The sequence below is a fragment of the Camarhynchus parvulus genome, chromosome 9 (genome assembly GCF_901933205.1).
Source record: "Camarhynchus parvulus chromosome 9, STF_HiC, whole genome shotgun sequence".
Taxonomy (NCBI): domain Eukaryota; kingdom Metazoa; phylum Chordata; class Aves; order Passeriformes; family Thraupidae; genus Camarhynchus; species Camarhynchus parvulus.
In genome coordinates, this window is record NC_044579.1 from 1,566,696 (window position 1) to 1,585,460 (window position 18,765).

The window sequence follows — 18,765 nt, forward strand, 5'->3', positions numbered from 1 at the left end:
ATTAAAAACCCTGAGGAAAAACTCAATTCCCCCTTCCCTTAAAGGAAGTGCCAACCACAGGAGGGAACAGCCTGTGGATTCTGCCTGGATGGATCATTCTCCTTTATCCCAGTGCTGCCATAATGTGAATTCCTCCAGGTGATGGAGCCCAGTCGGCTGGTGAGTGAATGTTTCCTGTGGGATGTGGAAAAGCTGGAAAAGTTGGATTTTTCTAGCACTAATTGTGGTGCAGGCAGCAGTAAATCTCCCTTTAATGTGATGCTAAGGGATCATTGTTGTGGCTACTGGCTCTGTAAAACCAGTAAAATTTATTGTAAATGAGTATTTTTGGTGTTTGGGAATCACAAGTAGGGAATCCAAAAGATTTCCAAGGAGAGGAGTGAGCATTTATGCCAGGCAAAATTTGGAATATCTCAGAACAGTGTGTTTTTTAAAAGCAGAGAGATTCTGGAGCCTGGCACCCCTCCCCTAATTCTTCCAATTCCCACTTGAACCCAAGTGTCTCAGGTTGGAATAGCAGCAGGAATTTTGATTTCCCAGGATAATAATTATGTACTTAGGCAAATATTCCTTGCTTATTAAGTGGGATAAATGCAAGGCAGGGGGGGTTTAATTCTCACAACTGCCCCGTGCTGTGCAAAACCTGTTATTTTCCCTGTGGATGGAGAGGATGGATGTGGGATGGGGTGTCTGGAACACCTGGAATTGTGGAGAATCCAGGTGCACGTGGAGGGAGAAACTGTAGGCAGAGGATATTTAAAAACCAGAGGAAAATGGGTTTATTGAGTGCAACCCCAACCATGCTGAAGATCTGCTGAGGAGCGCTGGAAAATCAGGATTGTCCTGACCCCAAAATGCCAGGGACCTCAGGGATGTTCTGATTATTCTAAATGATTTAAATATTGCTTAAGTATTTAAAGATTTGTTTAAATATTCCAAATAATGCTCCAAATGTCCCCCACACCCTCACAGAGTTTGTTTGTGTGAGCAGCAGGATTGCCTTAGCAGTGATAAGAACTGCAGGAATTGTGATTTATTTCCTTCTTCCTCTCTGCCTGGATTTAAGGTGGTTTGGATTTAACTGGTTGGAAAAGCAGGTGCTGCACTTGATTATTTTATAAAGTTTGTGTAGAAACTGTGAAGAAATTGTTCAAAGCACCATTACTCTTACTCCTAACAGCAAAAAAACCCAGGAAAATCAATATCAGTGACATTAATTTGTGTCCCCATCTCCTCAGGATGTGCTGCAGCCCAAAGAGCTTTAAGGGAGCATCAGATTTAGTGGGGAAAATGGACTTTTTGGAGCAGAAAACCTCTGGAAAGGATATATAAAATCCCAGTGTAATTCACCAAAGTTGGGTGTAATCCCCACTGGGTGGAAATGTGATTTCCCAGCTTCTCCCACTGTCTCACTGTAGGTATTAATTTAATTTTATAAAAATGAAGCTGTTTGAAATAATCCCATCATCTGCTCAGTTCAATGTTTTCCAAGGCTGGCCACCATGATCCAGGAATTCCTGTGGGATTCTGGGCACAGAATCTGCTGAGGGGGCTGAGGAGAAGCTGAATTTGGTGTGTTCAGGCTCTTCAATCCCAAATAATTCCGCTTTTGTGTAGGAATTTCTTCAGTTAGAACTAAAAAGATTTAAAAATCTCTCTCCCAGCTCTGGCTCTGAAATCAATCCTGCTCCAGCAGAGCACCCATGGACTCAGTGGAAAATGATTTTCCCTCTTCCAATTATCCTTTCACACAAGGTGCTCCATAATCCCTCTTTCCCTGGAGATTTTCCAGCTTTTCCAAGATCATTTTGGGGCACCTCATCTTTCCCTGGGGAGCCGTTTGCGTCACCAGAGTGGGAGATTTTATTTATAGCCCCCATCTGGGAGTGCAGCTCAGTGATCTATAGATCTCCTTTAATGAGAAAATCACACCCAGGGCCCTTTATTCCTGCTGCTCCTCTGGAAATCCGAGAGGAAATAGGATTTCCAAGGAAAGAGAAGTGCCAGGCTGAGATTTAATCCCCTCTATGGCGAGGCAATGTTAAAAAATAAAAGAGAACTCTATTAAAGGGCTGGATTCTTTATGCACACAAAAGCTGCTGGTGTGTGTGGCCCCTGGGGAATCCAAATGCTTTTAGTGAGTTATTAAAAATTGAATCCAAACTTTTTATTCCGTGTAATTCCTATATTGGATTTATTAAAGAGGGATTTGGGGAAATGGCAGCATTCTGTAGCAGGGTCATCCTCTGCTCTGGCTGCTTGGCCTGGCAGGTGTTTGATCATCAACTGCTCTTAGGAGTTCAGAAAAAAGTAATTGTGGGAATCATTTTTCCATGTGGAATTCTCTGTGTTCTGCATTTGCATGAATGCATAATAACCAAGCTCTTAGCATTTTCCCTGGCTCATCCCAGCTGCTCTTCCCTTTCTTCTTCTGCTTTCTCATCTATTATTTCTGGGTCTAAAAGCAGAAAGGCAACCTTGAGCTGGGCCTTGGGAAGATCCAAGAGGCCTTTTCCTGAAAGGAACATTCCCAGCTGGGCTGCCCTGGGAGCTGCTGGGAGCTGCAGGGAGACATCCTGCTGGAAAAACTCCTCCAGAGCCTTTTCCAAGGGTCTGTTTCTGGGAAGGGCAGAGTAGGTGAAAATCAGGGCATGCTCCTGAAAACCTTGGCTACAGCCTTCATCCCTGGAATTCCTTGGAATCCATCCTCAAGTGACCTGATATTTCCATATATTAATAATATTTAAATGGCTCAAAATAGGTGCTCAGGGCTCAGGCTGCCCTTCTCCCTGCTCAGAGCTTGTCCCTGCAGGACTTGTGCCTATTCCCAGGAAATACCAATCCAGGCTGTCCATAAATCACAGGGATGAGGGCTTCCCACATTTTACACCTGTTCCCATGGGCCATATTCCATGTAAATAAATGTATTTTGCAAGATGAGTTTGGCAGCGCTGCTCCTGGGCTGTTCCCCATCCCGTCCCTCTGGCATGGAGCAGAAATGCGTGTTATTCCCAGGAAACTGTGCTGCTGTTTTGGGATAGCTCTGTTCTCCATTCCTTCCTCATTATCCCTACATTTGATACTCCTGGAATGACTGGGATGTACAACTGGAACTGCTGCTACTCAGGAGAGGGGCTGGAGAGCTCCAGAAGGAATTCCAGGGGCTTCCACAGCTGGCCAGGGGAGTGCTGGGAGACTTCGGGAATTCTGGAGGCCTTTGGGAATTCCGGAGGCCTTTGGGAACACAGGAGGCTTTTGGGAGCTCTGGAGGCCTTCGGGAATCTTAGAGGCCTTTTGGAGCTCTGGAGGCCTTTGGGAATTCCAGAGGCCTTTGGGAATCCTAGAGGCCTTCAGGAATTCTGGAGGCCTTTGGGAATGCTGAGGGCCTTTGGGAACTGTGGGCACCTTTGGGGAATCCTGGCGGCTTTTGGGAGCTCTGGACGTCTCTGGGAACTCTGCATGCTTTGGGGAATCCTGGATGATTTTGGGAATGCTGCAGGCCTTTGGGAATTCTGAAGGCCTTTGGGAACTCTAGGGGCCTTTGGGAATGCTGAGGGCCTTGGGGAATTCTGGAGGCCTTGGGGAATTCTGGAGGTTTTTGGGAATTCTGGGGCCTTTTGTAGTGCTGGAGGCCTTTGGGAGCTCTGGAGGCCTTTAGGAACACTGGAAGCCTTTGGGAATTCTGAGAGACTTTGGGAACACTGGAGGTCATTGGGAACACTGGAGGTCTTTGGGAATCCTAGAGGCCTTCAGGAATCCTAGAGGCCTTTGGGATCTCTGGGGCCCTGTGGGAGCTCTGGGGCCCTGTGGGAATTCCGGAGCCCTCTGGGATCTCTCGCTCGCAGCCAGCACTGCCCGGCGGATCCCACACTCGGCTCAGGGCCCCGTGAGCGGCTTTGGCGCCTCTGGGGTTTGTGCTGCCCAAATCAAACCAGAAGCAAAGAGGAGCAGTTCGAGGCCTGGGTCCAACCTCGCAGCTTTCCATGCCCTGATTCCCAAGGGAATCCCAGGGATGAGGGATCAGCGAGGCAGCAGCTGCAGCTTTAGAAAAGGATTTTGGTTGTTACAGGAATGGATGTGGAGGGGAATCTGTAAGCATGTAGCTGGTGGGGAAATAACAGTTTCCTGAACAATAAACTTTCCCTGGGGAAAGGCACCAGGAGCATCCCTGTGCTGCTGTTCCCAGCATGGAGATGAGAATTCCTTGGAGAAGCTGAGCACTCCTGTGCTCCCAACACAGCAGGGAGACTGATCTTGTCCCTCAGAGCTGCAATTCCCAGTCTTCCCACTGCCATTGCTGCCTTCGGTTTTAGCTTTTATATTTTTGAGATTCTGAAGCAAGACTTCATAACCTAAAGCTGGAATGGGACAATGAACTGCAAGGTGCAAATGGAGCAGAACTGATCCCAGGGAGAGACCCCGGGAGCGCTCGTGCATTTTGGGGCCATTTTGGTTCATCTTGGGTGCAGCCCTGGCTGGGCTCTGGTGCTGCCCAAGGTGGATCCATGGAGGAGATCCTTTGGATAAATCCCTGCTTCATTCTGGAACTCTGCCCAGCCTCTGCTCTAGGGCAGCCTGCACAAGGCATCACCACCTCCTTTCCTTCCCATGCCCCAGGGATTGGGTGCCCCCCATTCCCTTTCTCCATTTTCTCCTGAAAATCCAGGTGATTCCAGAGCCAGGCTCAGCTCCAGCCCAGCCTGAGCCCCCCCTCCTTCCCAACCCCTCTGCTGTCCTGTGGCTCCAGCCCAAGATCAAACTGCAGCTCACACCTTGGTGCTCATCCCAGTGAATCCTCTGCCTTTCCTGGGAATTCCTGTCACCAGGAACTCCATGGCTCTACTCAAAGGCTCAATCTGATGGTGTCAATGGGAAAAAAAAAAATCCCAAATGAAAAAGAAATCCCAAATCCAACCTCTAACGACCCCTCCTGTGCCTGTCTGTAGAAACTGGCCCAATTCCAGCAGACACCCTCAAATGAACCAGCCTGGATCTCCATCCTGGGGAAAGATTCCAGAAAAAGCTGCAGGCTGCCAGAGCAAGCAAAGAATGTCTGAGGTAGAACAGGAGGGGGAAAAAAGGAGATTTAAGAGACCAGAGTTGTTTTCTTGCTCTTATATGGTGCTGCTGTGCCACCAGCAGCTCCCTCGCTCCATGACTAATGAGGCTCAGCTGGGATCCACCCTTGCTTATCCTGTTATTTTTAGCTTTTTCCAGCCTCCTGCTCGCTGTGCCTGCCCTGTCTTATTTGAATTACTGAGTCTGCACTCTCAGTGGTTGTCCAGAGCAGGCAGGATTGGGATTTCTCATCCCTGAGGGAATTGTTTTTGGAGCTGGCAGTGACACCCGTTGAGGAGGAATCACCTTTGTGAGCCAGGCAGCTCCAGACAAGAGGATTCATTTTTTTCCTTTCTCCCAGTGATCCTGGGGCTGGGAGACAAACTCCAAAAATCATCTTTGCATCCACTTCTTAAAGGCTGGAAATGGAAAATTATCCTGAAGCAGGAGCAGGGCTTTGATCAGCTCAGAGAGAGCAGGGATTCCATGGAAATGCCAATGGGGTGGGAGCAGGTACAGAAATCCCACATCCTCTCCTTAGCAACCATTAGGTTCCTGGTCTGGGGCCAAAAGCCATTTCTGGATGGAATCTGAAACCTTTGAATTGTGGCAAAATCCTGGAATTGCAGGCAGAGGGAACAGAGCTGATTTAAATCCAGGGGATTCATTAATTCATTAATTAAGGCTGAGTGTCCAGTGTGCTGCACCTGCATTTATCCAGCCACAAAAACCAAGCTGGGTTTGCTCCATCCTTCCCAAAATCCCTGATCCCAGCAGAGTTTGAACCTCTCAGATTTGGGGACACTTGGGTGCATATTTTAAGGAGGCCCCTCAAAAAAAGTGGATTTCTGACAAAAACTTTGGAGTTATGGGCATCAGCCTTCGGAGCTGAGGGAAAAATCCCCTTCTATTTTTGTCCTGACCATGACTCAGAGGAAGATTTGTCCCTGCAAAGTCACTCCTTTTTTGAGGAGGCATTTAAAGGCCGCTGCTGTCACCTGTTTGGCTCAGGATATTCCTATTTTTGGTGTTGATCTCTGTTTAAAAAGATCTTTTTTCATTGCACATCCACTTTGTAGCGTGCTGTGTTTATTTTTTCAGCCTGCAAGTCCCAGTCCTGGGCTTTTGCCACCCCTTTTGCAATTAAAATTACAAAATAAAGCCATAAAGAAATGATGCCTCTCAGCTGTTCCCACCAGGAAGCACAAAGGGAATAGAGAAGGATGGATGGGCTGGAAATGATAGCAGTGGGATAATCCCATCCCCATTCCCAGATTTTACCCTCTGGCTCAGTGCTTTATTTCTAATTAATAACCTGATTTTTGTTGTTGGCCGAATGCAGGTGCAGCACACTGGACACTCCACACTCAGGAGCAATTAATTCATGAATCCCCTGGATTTAAATCAGCTTGGGCTTCCCTCAGCCTGCAGTTCCAGGGATTTTGCCACAGTTCAAAGGGCAAAATTCATATTCCAACCAGGAATATTCCCCAGAGCAGTAACTGAAGTGTTGAGTAGGGGACATGGGATTTCTGTTTGTGCTCCCAATCCAGCAAGGTTTCCAAATAATTCCTGCTCTCCCACCCTGTCCTTCATCCTCAGGGAAAATCTCTTGTTGGGCCATTTTTCCCCTCTTGAAAAAATCTATTAATTCCTCTCCCTGCTGCTGTTTTAATGGGGCTGGAGGGAGAAATTTTGTATTTTTCAAATCTCTTTTCAAATATTGCAAACTTATATTGGAAAAATGAAAATGAACAAAACAAATGGGAGAGGAGGGATAGGGAAATTTGGCTGGACAAGCCTGGATGTGCTGCCCATGCATTTGAGCAGGGCTGATAAAAAATCCTAAATTTGTTATCAGAGATCAGATGAGGGTGTTACTTATGGGTCACTTTAATGATTTTGGTTCATTCTGGATCAATACAGCTGAAATTTTGGGAATCTCTTCCAGATGGGTTTGGGAGTGGATGGGTGCTGCCAGCATCCATCAGTCCATCCCAGGCTGGAGCAGAAAATGGGATTTGGGGCAGAGTTGGTTCCCTGGAGCTCCGTGCTGGGGGTGGATGTCTCGGCTGGCAGTGCCAGGCTGCTCCTGGCAGAGGCACAGGGAGGAGCTGGGGCACAGCAGCTGCAGGCAGGGACACCCTGTGCTCCTCCAGGACGGGGAATTCTGTGGGCACAGCTGTCCCTGCTCTGGGCCGGGTGAGGTTTTGTTGGGGATCAGCTCAGATCCCACCCAGCCCAATCCCTCTGTTTGCCTGGAGTGCCAGGTCTGTGTGTGCCAGCCAAAACTGGGGAAAATCGTTTGGAGCTGATGGGATTTGCTACAAATCCTCCCCCAAATTGTGCTGCAGAGTGAGGAATCTGTGAATTTATTGATGCTCAGATAAAAGCTGATTTTTCCTGCTGGTCCTCTCCATAGATCCTGCTCACTGGGAATGCTGCATTTCCACAAGAGCTGTTGATTCCTAACAATAGAAATAAATCAAATTGCAAGGAGGCAGCTGGAGCTTTTCTGTGCTGTCTCCCCACACTCCTGAAGTGCTGGAGATAAACTGATGAAGCAGGGAATGGTTTGGGTGGGATGGAATGTAGAGGTTATCCAGTCCCAATCCCTGCCCCAGTGACACCTGCAGTGATCCCAGGCTGCTCCAGCCTGGCCTTGGGCACTCCCAGGGATGATGAATCCTTGGGAAAATCCATTCCAGGGCCTCACAGGGAAGAATTTCTTCCCAGAATCCCATTTAACCTCTGGCAGTGGGAGCCATTCCCTGGGTCCTGTCCCTCCATCCCTCATCCCCAGTCCCTCTGCAGCTCTCCTGGAGCCCCTTCAGGCCCTGCAAGGGCTCTGAGCTCTCCCTGGAGCTTCCCTTCTCTGTTCCCAGCAGTGAATCCTTGGTGGGCTCAGACCTCATCATCAGAGCTCCTGAAAATTCCCTTTGAAGCACTTCTGATCCAGCTTTAGAAATTGTCCCACTGAAAATGAAGCCTGTGTGGTACCACTGAGCCTTCCTGGATGGCTTCCATGGAAAAATCTGCTTGTTTTCCATATGTTTGGTGGCTTTTATATCACTGGAGAGTTATAAATACTTGGGTGGCCTAAATGAATCCCTGCAATTCCCTGTGAAGTGTTTGAATCAGGATGGGGAATTGCTGTATCCTGCAGCTCCAGGCTTTTAGGGAAGGGAAAATCCTGGTTGGGTTGTGTGTTTTTATCCCAAATCCATCTCTGGTGCTTCAGGCGGGGTTGTAAAGGTGCTGCTTATAAAGGATCCAGAAAATTCCAGGGAAGCAAAAAAGGCTTGGAAAAGGGAAAGACATTGGGTCCTTAAACTGCAGGAGGTTTATTCCCACCTGGAGCAGAGTAACACATCCCAAATGAGGGAAAAGCCCAGGGCATCATCTTCCTTCAGTGAGAAAGGAATAGTGCAGAGCATTATCCATGGGTGTAATCCAAACAAATGCTCCCCTTTGCAACAGATGTCGAGTATTAACTGATTAAAAATAATCGCTTTTTTCTTTATTTTTCTTGCTGGATTTAAACCCAGGGAAAGCTTAACTGGGCTTAAAGAGGAGCTAAATCCCTCACTCCCAGGAAATCATCAGCAAATAGAGCTGAAATCCCGGGATGCTGGGTATAATTCCTGCTTCCATAGAAGCTTGCTGTGCTTGGGAAGCCTTTGGGAGCCCAGCAGGAGCATCCTGGAGTGCTGGGCTGGGCTGGGCTGGGTCCCTGTATCTCCCTCTGGTGGGTGCTTTCCTGAGGATCATCATCCCAGAGGGTTCCATGGGCTGGAGCCCCTCTGGAGCCAGGCTGGCAGAGCTGGGGGTGCTCACCCAGAGAGGAGAAGCTCCAGGGAGAGCTCAGAGCCCCTGGCAGGGCCTGAAGGGGCTCAGGAGAGCTGCAGAGGGACTGGGGACAAGGGATGGAGGGACAGGAGCCAGGGAATGGCTCCCAGTGCCAGGCTTAGATGGGATTTTGGGAAGGAATTCCTGCCTGGGAGAGTGGGGAGGGGCTGAAATGGATTTTCCCAAGGATGGCCCAGGATCCCTGGGAGTGCCCAAGGCCAGGCTGGGCAGGGCTTGGAGCAATCTGGGACAGGGGAAGGTTTCCCTGCCCATGGCAGGGGTGGGGCTGGATGGGCTTTAAATTCCTTCCAAACCGTTCCCGGATCCTGCAAGTCTCTGACAACTGAAACGAACCATTCCCAGCTCTTGAAGTCCTCCCTGATTTTCACCTGCTACGTGCTCCAGCAGCATATTTATTTTGGGATTTGAAAAAAAATAAAAAAATCATTTATTGAGCCTGGCTTTTGTATCAGCGGGGTGGGTTGGCCAACACCAGCCTGGAAAATCAACCTTCCCAGCTGATAAGGCCCCTCTGGGAATTCCTGTGGGCAGGAAAGCATTCCTGGTGTGTCCAGCAGGAATTCCATGGCTGGGCTGCCTTGCTGCTGCTCCTGCTTCTTCCCCTTCCCATTCCAAAGGTTTGTGGGTGAAGCCCTTGCGGCTGGGGGGATCAGAGCACGACACGACTGTGTAAAAATAAATGTGGGGAATGCCAAAAACGCCGGGAAAAGGGCTGGATGTGGCTTTGCTGTGAGTAATAACCCGGCACCCTTCCCTCCCTCCCTGCTTCCCATGGCTCCCAGCACCGGCAGTGGGAGGGATCGGCTTCCCTGGCCGCCGATATCCCTTTGAAGGAGCGTTTTCCCAGCGGGAATGGGGATGGGAGAGCCGATAACCTCCCTGTGCTCCTCCCTCCGCCCTGTTAATGATTTCCTTGGAGCTGGGGCAGCCAGGGAAAGCAGAAAGTCTGGGAATTCCCTGGGACAAGGCTTGGGGTGTGCCAGGGGCTCCTATGAGCTTAAGAATAGGAAAAAATCCTAAAAATACAAGCACAGAAGCAGAAATTCTCTTTTCCCCCAGAATTTGGGATACCAGGTGTTTTCTCCTTCTGTAGAGGAAAATAATTTCTATTTTTCTAACATTTTTCTGTAATATCTATATTTCTAATATTTCCTTTATAATTTCCTCCTTCTGTAGAGGAATAATTAAGGCAATTCCATTGTCTCACCAGCAGAACTCGAGTGTCAGGTGAAGCTGAGGTTTCTTTCCCTGCGTTTCTGTGGACAGGGATGTGCTGCCTGTGCCATGGGGTTGAATTCCCCCCTGTGGGCATGCAGGAATCAGGCCTGGCTCATTCTTCCAGGGCACACCCTGCCCCAGCAGCACCCTCCCAATCCCCCTGGAGCAGCCCTGGAGGGGTTTGGAGGGCAGGTTTCACTGCCAGCCCCTCTGGAGATGTTCTCCAGGGATTCCCGAGTCACACATTCCTAATCCAAATCTGGTTTGGGGAAAGCTTCGGGAAAACTTGTCTGGGTCATCTCACAAGTGGTATCAGACACCTTAAATTGGGGGTGCCTCGTTAAGAAATGCAAATTAGGCAGGGCAGGCACCCCTGGGCTTCTTTTCCCAGTGCAAAGGGGCAGGGGGGGTCCCAGGAGCTGCCCACTGTGGGAAGCAGCAGCAGCCTGTGCTCATCCTCACCCCAGAGCTGACCCAGCTGGAAAGCTGCCACGAGCCTTTCCCTCCCATTAATCCCTCTCAGCTTTAATCAGTACCTGCCTGCCCACCTCCTGCCTGCCCGGGAGAATGCAAACAGGGCTGGGGCAGAGGAGCAAATCCAGAGGTTGAGGATAATTCCTGGCCTTCCCCACCTTCTCCTGGCCTTTTCCACCTCTGGAGCAAATCCAGAGGTTGAGGATAATTTCTGGCCTTTCCCACCTTCTCCTGGCCTTTTCCACCTCTGGAGCAAATCCAGAGGTCAGGGATAATTTCTGGCCTTTCCCACCTCCATGTCCTGGGAGCAGATCCTGCCTGGGAAACAGGTGCCTCTGCTGCAGCAGGTGACCCTGGCTCTCTCTGGGATTATTTTTCCAAAAGGAGAAACTTTTGATTCCTGGGGGATCCACTCCAGCCCTGGGAATGAGGAGGTTGGCACCAAGCTTGGGGTCACCACCGGATCCTTCCCCGTTCCCAGCAGTGAATCCTTGGTGGGCTCAGACCTCAGCTCCTTGAAATTCCCTTTTAAGCACTTCTGATGCTTTAGGAATTGTCCCACTGCAAATGAAGCCTGTGTGGTACCACTGAGGGAGGGGATTGGGAGTTTTCCTTGTGATGCACAGAATAAATGGAATTTGAGTTTATGTAATGCTTGGAGCCGCTTTTAGCTTGCCACAGATCCTTCTCCAAACAAAGCCAAGGTTATGCAGCAAATTGCAGAGTGGGGATGGTTTATTTGGATGAGTTTTTATTTTGATGTCTGCATGAATGGGATTCTCTGCAGATCCAGGAAAAACCAAGGATGACTTCATACTCTCTTAAAAATTTATGCAGAATATATTAATTTTTTTCTTTTTAAATGAAGTGTCTTTATTTTTTTTTAAGCTCTCTACTGCTGCAGGGGAGAGAGAGCACTGGGGAGGAGGGTCTGGGGGTTCTCTCCATCTATGCCCCAGCTGCACAGGGACTCCAGGGATTCTCCATCCATCCTCCCACAGCTGCTCCAGCCTGTCTGTGCTGGTGGGAAGCTGGGAGAGCTGGGGCAGGGTGATGATCCCACAAAGGCCTTTTTTTTTTTTTTGTAGAGGCACATTGGGTGTGGGGGAATCAAATCCGAGCTGCCCTGAGCAAGTGTTCCTGGATTTAGTCATGTGAATCCATGAACAGCTGGGCCTGGGAGCAGGAGAAATCCTGTTTGGAAAGGAGGGAGGGAAGGATGGAATTTCTGCTGTTCCCTGCCTGGCTGGGAGTGCCTGGGGCATGGTGTGAGCCCAGCTGTGACCCCATCATCGCTCTCTGGGTGCTCTAGTGCCCCTTGCACGAGCTGGGTCCAGACAAAAAAAAGGATTGAAAATGACATTTGGGGTGTCCTCACCCTCCAGCCGCAGCCAGGGCCAGACTCTTGTAAATGAGGCTGTTGGGGTTCGTGTTTTGGTTGGAAAAGACCCCCAAGATCACCCAGGGCTCACTGAGCTCCATTCCCAAGTGGGTCAGGTTCATTCCCATCCATTCGTTTTTTGAACATTTCCAGGACTCCTGGGCAGCCCGTTCCCGTGCTTAACCCACCTTCCTTCCCGTGCTTAACCCACCCCTCTGTGCAGGAATGTTCCCGATGCCCAGCCTGGCCCTTTTCCCCGCTTTCCCTGCCCCAAACCCGGCCGGGGCCAGGTGGGCGCTGGGGCCGAGCTCCGCTCCCTCCCTGCCGGCTGCAGGAGGTAAAAATAACCGGGAATGTAGGGCACAGCCTCTCGCAGAAATTCCCGGGCGGGATTTCCGAGGCAGCAGGCACAAGAAGGTGTCTGCAGCTGCTGTTTCAGGGCCGGCTGCTTTGGGGTGCTCCGGGGCCGCGCTCCATCCCGGCCGGGCCGGTCCCGGGGGGCACGGGGGGCTGGGACCTGCGGCTGCCGCGGCACCGCCGGGCCCGGGGGAGCCTCCCCGTGTCCAGGGGGGTTTGAGGGATTTTTGCCCCTCCTGGAGAGGAGCGCGGCCGCGGCGGCCCCGCCCGGAGCCCGGCGCGGAGCGGGCGGAGGCGGCCCCGGCCCGGCCCCCCCGCGCTCCCGGGGCCGCCGCTGCGCAGGCGGAGCAGCGCGGCCGCATCCATCTTCCCGGGCTGCCTCCTCCTCCTCCCGCTGCTGCTGCTGCTGCTGCCTTCTCCCCATCCTCCTCCTCCCCAGCCTCCTCCTCCTCCTCCCCCGCCGGGGCCGCGGCGGCTGCGGGCGCTGCCGGCGGGGCGGCAGCGGCGGATGATGCACCGAGATGGTTCACCAGGAAAACTGCTCCTACCAGGTAAGGGGCGAGCGCGGCCTGGCCCCCAGCCCCGGGCAGCTCCGGCCAGCCCCGGGCCATCTCCTGCCGGAGCCAGCCCCGGTCTGTGCCGCCCCCGGGCTGCGGCAGAGCGGGGCCGCCGCTTCGGGTTCGCTCCGAGCACCGCGGGGTTCGCTCCGGGCATCTTGGGGTTCGCTCCGGGCATCTTGGGGTTCGCTCCGAGCACCCTGGGGTCGCTCCGGGCATCTTGGGGTTCGCTCCGAGCACCTCGGGGTTCGCACTGAGCATCCCGGGGTTCGCTCCGGGCATCTCGGGGTTCGCTCCGAGCACCTCGGGGTTCGCTCCGAGCATCCCGGGGTTCGCACCGAGCACCCCAGGGCTCGGCAGGCAGAGCAGCCCCGGGGCTTTTGTGCTCGCCGTGTGATGTTCGGGTGCTCAGCGGGGCCGGGGTTGCCCGCATCCCTATGCCTGCGTCCCAGTGCCCTCCTGCCGGGATAAAACCGCTCCCTGGGAGCGAGAGAGCCGCGGGATGGCAGCCCCGGAGCTGCCGCAGCGCAGGGATGTCTTTTTTAGAGCATTTCCTGCGCTTCCCACGTTCCTGCGAGCGCAGGATGGTGATTCACAGGCTGCGGGCTGCTCCTGGTTCCGCAGGAACCGGCGATGGCGGTGATCGTGAGCGGGCAGCCCCCAGCCCCGCGGGTCCCCGTGTTTGGGGGGTTATTTCAGTGGGGAAGCTCTGAGCTGGGCTGGGCTTGGGGCTTCGTTTCCCTCGGGAGAGAGGCGGGGTGAGAGGATGGGTGCTGCGGGTGCACCTGCCCGGGAAGCAGCGCTCTGGGGGCTCCGTGGCACAATTAGGGGCTCGATGGCACATTTAAGGTCTCCATGGCTCAGTTAGGGGCTCGATGACACATTTAAGGGCTCCATGGCACAATTAGGGGCTCGATGGTTCAGTTACGGGCTCGATGGCACAATTAGGGGCTCTATCGCTCAGTTAGGGGCTCGATGGCTCAGTTAGGGGCTCGATGACACATTTAAGGGCTCCATGGCTCTGTTAGGTGCTCGATGGCACAATTAGGATCTCGATGGCTCAGTTAGGGGCTCCATGGCTCAGTTAGGGGCTCGATGGCACAATTAGGGGCTCGATGACACATTTAAGGGCTGGATGGCACCGGCAGATTGTTAAATGCACCAACACCTGTCCCTCTGGCACGGCGATGCTGAGGAATGCCTTTGCCTACGTGCAGTGTTTTGGAAAACCCCCATTCCCAAACATCCCCAGAGCTGGACCCTCAGCAAGCAGGGCCTTGCCCGGGCCAGCGCCCCTTCCTTGTTTTTCCTCCATTCCCGTGTTTCATTCCAACTTCAGGCCGTGTTTTCCAACAAAATATCTCGGATGCAAAATATCTCACCAAGGGAGAAGATAACGAAACAGAGAGGAGCTGAAATGATTTTTCGCGGAATATTTTCAGTCTAGCAATTCTGGAAGTGAATTTCTATTTTTAACCTCTTTAGAAAAAATATCCTGGGGGTTTTTTCGTGGTTTTTTTTCCCAGCCTTTTGATTTCCCTGCACTCCGAGCCTGTTGCTCTGGACAGCCGGGATAAATGGTGCCATTGTTTGGGAGCAGCGGATGTTTTCCCAGCATACTCAGGAACGCACGGGTTAAAGGTTGGGCATTGTTTCCCGGCTGGGAGGGCTCCGGGGGGTGGGATGATGATGGTGATGATGATGATGATGATGGTGATGATGATGCCGAGCTGGAGCTGCGGCACGGGCCTGGCCAAAATCCCTGGGTGTTACTGCGCCAGCGCGGCCGCCTTTCCCTGCTCCCATCCCCTGCTTGTTATGGATTGGTTCCTCTCCTCCAAGCCCATAAATATTAGAGGGAAACCAGCCAGAAACCACCCAAATCCTAAGGAAAAAAAAAATCCCGGGAAACATCTTTTCAATGGAAGTGTGTTTCCAAACCTTCCTGGGGTGCTGCAGAGATTAAGAGCAGCCCCAGCCCCCTCCCAGCCCCATGAACCCAAGGCTGAGCTTTAATCCCTTTGTGGACGGCAATCCCGGGCTTTGGGATCGCAGCAGTGATGGGATTTCCGTGGCTGCCCGGGGGAGGGGGTGGCAGTGTTTGCTCTGCTCTGCTCCTTCCCCACACCCCTTTTTTTGGAGCTGCTAAAGAAACCAAAAATAAATCAAAGAGAGGAACAAGTCAGCGCTTGGGAAAACTTAAAAATGGGTTTGTTTTGGAGAATTCCAGCAGAAAAACTCTGACATGCCCAGGTCATGGCTGGGCCACCAAATCCCTGGCAGGGAGGGAGCTGGGATGGGCAGGGGCTGAGGAAGAGGAGGATATTCCTGAAATCCCTGATTCCCCCAGAGCTGAGCTGTCAGTGCTGGGCTGGACAGTGCAGGTGGCCTTGGGCTCTCCTGGGGTTTGGATGTGGCTGGCAGGTGAATTCCTGGAATTTAGGGTGGCTCTTCCATGGTCTGGAGGCCCCAGCATCTGCCATCTTTTCCATGGATGCATCCTGGAATCAGGCTGGAGGCTGCCACTCTCTGTGCTGTGGGTTTCTCCCTTAATTATGCTTCTTTTCTTATTTATTCCAATTTATTTCCGTCTATCAAACATTTTATTTAGGCCTCCATAATTCCTCCTGCAGTCTGACTAGGAAAACCCTGGCTGAATGATGTTTTGTGAGCTCCTGAGCCCACATGGAATAAAAACCCAGCGTGCAAATCCAGGCTCCAGCCCAGAAATAAAGGTTTTATTCTGCTGGGTGGTTCAGCTGGGCTTTACTGGCCCTCAGCCTCAGCCAGGCCTTCAGTTTGCTTTGTAAATCTGTATTTTCAGCAGGGCCTGACAGCTCCACGGAGCAGTGCTGGGCTCCTCAGCCTCCTCCTGCTTTAATCCATGTTTGTTACCACTGCTGTACAAGTGGGTGATGTGTGTGAATCACGGATTTTTGAATTTCCGATGAAAAGCAGAGAATTGAGGGGCACCCAGTGCCTGTGCCTGAGGCAGGAGCCTCCCAGTTGCCCCTGGGAACAGGATTTGGCTCCGTGTTCTGGCACCAGGCAGGGCTGAGCTATCTGCTGGCACCAGGGCTCTGGAGATGGTTCCAGGCTCCACACGTGCGAGGAAAATTAAAAAGAGACCTGAGGAGAAAAGAGATTTTATTGGCTTAGAGATCATCTCTGAGGTGGGGCACTGGTGGGGCCTGGTGGGTTTTTCAGGGATGTGGGATGTGTCCAGGTGTTGGGATTGACTTTATTTGGCTGGTTTTGAGAGGGGTCTGTTTGCAAGGAGGTGCTGGTGCTGCTTTGGATCAGGCTGGAAGCACCAGGGATGAGCCAGGCAGGGCTGGATATCCCCCACCCCTCCCAGGATCCCAGAGAAGCCCAGAATTAATCCATAAAATTCACAAAATAATTGGAGGCTTCATGAGGTTTCTTCGGTTTGGTCTCAGGAGGGGTTTGGAGGCTCCAGAAATCAGCTGATATCATATTTTTCTTTAAAGCGAGTGCAAATTCTGGTGGCAAGATATAACTCCAAGGGACAGGCCTTGGGAAAAACCTCAAATTCCATGGAAATCCAGTGTGGAGAAGCTGGAGAGCTGCTGGCCTGGCCCCTCCCCATGGAGAATGCTCCAGGCTGGCACAGCTGAGGAGGCTCCATGGCACTGCCCCACGTCCCACAGCAGTGACAATGAAACAGAGCCTTTGTCAGGGAGCTCTGGGGCCTTGTTCAGACAGGGATCCCAAAAAGGCTCTGCCAAGGGCTGGAAAAGCAGGTGGGGTAGTGCTGAAGCTCAGGGAAGCATCACCACAGGGAGGCCTTGGGCTCAGCTCATCCCTAAATTTTACAAACTTGCAAGAGCCCTGTGATGGGAAGGGTCTGGTGGGGGAGAGGTTTATTCCAATAAACCGCGCAATAAAATCAAACTTTTGTGGCATGGAATCACAGAATGACAGAATAATTTGGGTTGGAAGGGGCCTTAAAACCCATCCTGATGGGCAGGGACTCCTCTCACTGTCACAAGTTGTTCCAAGCCCCATCCAAATGGGCCTTGGGCATTTCCAGGGATCCAGGAGCAGCCATGGCTTCTCTGGGAATCCATTCCAGGGCGTCCCCACCCTCCCAGGCGGGAATTCCTTCCCAATATCCCATCCATCCCTGCCCTCTTCCAGTTTTAAACCGTTTCCCCTGGTTCTGTCACCCCATCCTCTTGTAAAGAATCTCTCCCTGATAGTTCTGGCAACTTGGCATTCCAAGATCCTGGAACTGACCTCAATCCCCGAGTGCTCCATGCCCATGACTTTGGCACCTTGGAGAGCTTTCCTTGAACTCTGCTGGGAATTCAGGGGTTCCTCTCCTCCCTTGGGATCCAGCAGTGTTTGGGAGCTGATCCCAGCAGGAAGGGGGAATTCCTCCCCCTCTGGAGCACACCCCAGCCCTGAGGGGGATTTCACTGGCTCCAGCAATGCTTTCGTGCTCAGGAAAGGGGAATTCTGCTGCCTTCCTGTCCTGGAGCCATGGGGGCGTGTTCCAAGCACCCCACACTCGCTGTGCCCTGTTTCCTGGCCTCCCTCAGGGATGATTTCCACCCTTCCATGCCCATCCTGGCGTTCCTGGCAGAGCTGGCTCTGTGTGCTCCCATCCCAGGGACCCCCAGCATCCGACCTGCTCCAGTTTGCTGCTCTGAGCTTTCCCTTACTGCTGGATAAAGGAAATCAGGCTCTTCCCCCTCCAGAGAGGGAGTGGGATCCCCATTCCTGGGGCACATGGAGCCTTTTTTGGGATGTTCCAAGCAGGGGGACAATGGTGGCCCTGGGTTCAGCCTGTGGGGCAGGGGCTGAACACCAAAGGGTTTGGTCCCTGTGCTGAGAGAATCCCAAAATTCATTTCCCTTTTGATAGCCCAGTTTAGATGGGCCTTCCCCAGCCCATCCCAAGGGAGCAGGTCCTGGCCCTGAGGAGGGCCCCAGATGTGCTCCCAGCTGTGGCTCCAGGGGCTCCCAGCTGTGCTGCTCAGCCAGGTTTGGGGCTTCTCCCGAGGCCTGGAGCAGCTCCTGGTGCAGGGTTTGCCCTGGAGACTGGGCTCAGCTCTGTGGGATCAGCTCAGGGAATGGGCAGGGCAGAGGTGAGCTGAAAGCTGGGACAGGGGATAAAACACCCTAAAAACTGCGGCTGGCAAGGCTGGAGTATATTTATTCCTATTTCTATTTTTAGGGCTGTGTCACTTCCTGCCCTTTCGTGGCTTTGGGGTCACTTTGCGGGGGTGGGCTCAGCCGGGGAGGGGACACGGGGACATCCCCGATGGTGAGGACAGGGCGCTGCAGGATTGTCACACACCACGAGGGCACTCTGACAAATCCCAGGCTCAGCCCCAGCCCCTGCTCCTGGCCACGCATCCTTCCCCTGGGGCTGTGCCGTGATTTCTTTGTTTATTTGGGGTTCATTGTGTCAGGATCCGTCCTCAGCTGGGAGGAAGTGGATTTAGCAACAGCAGGAAAGGACACAATGAGTCAGCGGCGGAGGGAAACTGAAAATAAGGAAATATCCAGAGAATGACTTTGTTTCATTTGGGAATTACAGTTGCAAAGCACCATCCAGGCACAAGAATGGAATTAAACATTTATTCTTGCTGGTTTTGCCCTAAAAATTCGGAGTAGATTCATGCTGGGGTGTATCACTTGGGTGTTGTCAGAGCTGGGAATTTACCTGGAATTTGCATTTGGGCTGGAATGATGTCAGCATGGCTTGGATATCTCATTAAACATCATGGGGCAATTAAAATTATTTCTCTATACTTGTGCTGCACCAAAACTCAGAATTTTTCTTGCTGCTGTGCCAGGTTTTGGGGAGAAATTGTGGCAT

At 52.1% G+C, this 18,765-nt stretch overlaps 1 protein-coding gene across 2 annotated transcripts in view; it reads left to right on the top strand.

Moving 5' to 3' along the window:
- The window catches only part of LOC115906703 (schwannomin-interacting protein 1), an 83,017-nt gene that overhangs the window by 53,507 nt on the left and 10,745 nt on the right, over positions 1–18,765 (top strand). The window contains exon 1 of one of the 2 annotated variants that reach the window (XM_030954087.1): positions 12,699–12,909. The exons of the other annotated variant lie outside the window; for it this stretch is intronic. Within the exon in view, the coding sequence (XP_030809947.1) occupies positions 12,880–12,909 (30 nt within the window). The 5' untranslated portion in view covers positions 12,699–12,879. Of the gene's footprint in view, positions 1–12,698; positions 12,910–18,765 lie in introns of those variants that run through there. 2 annotated transcript variants of the gene reach the window in all.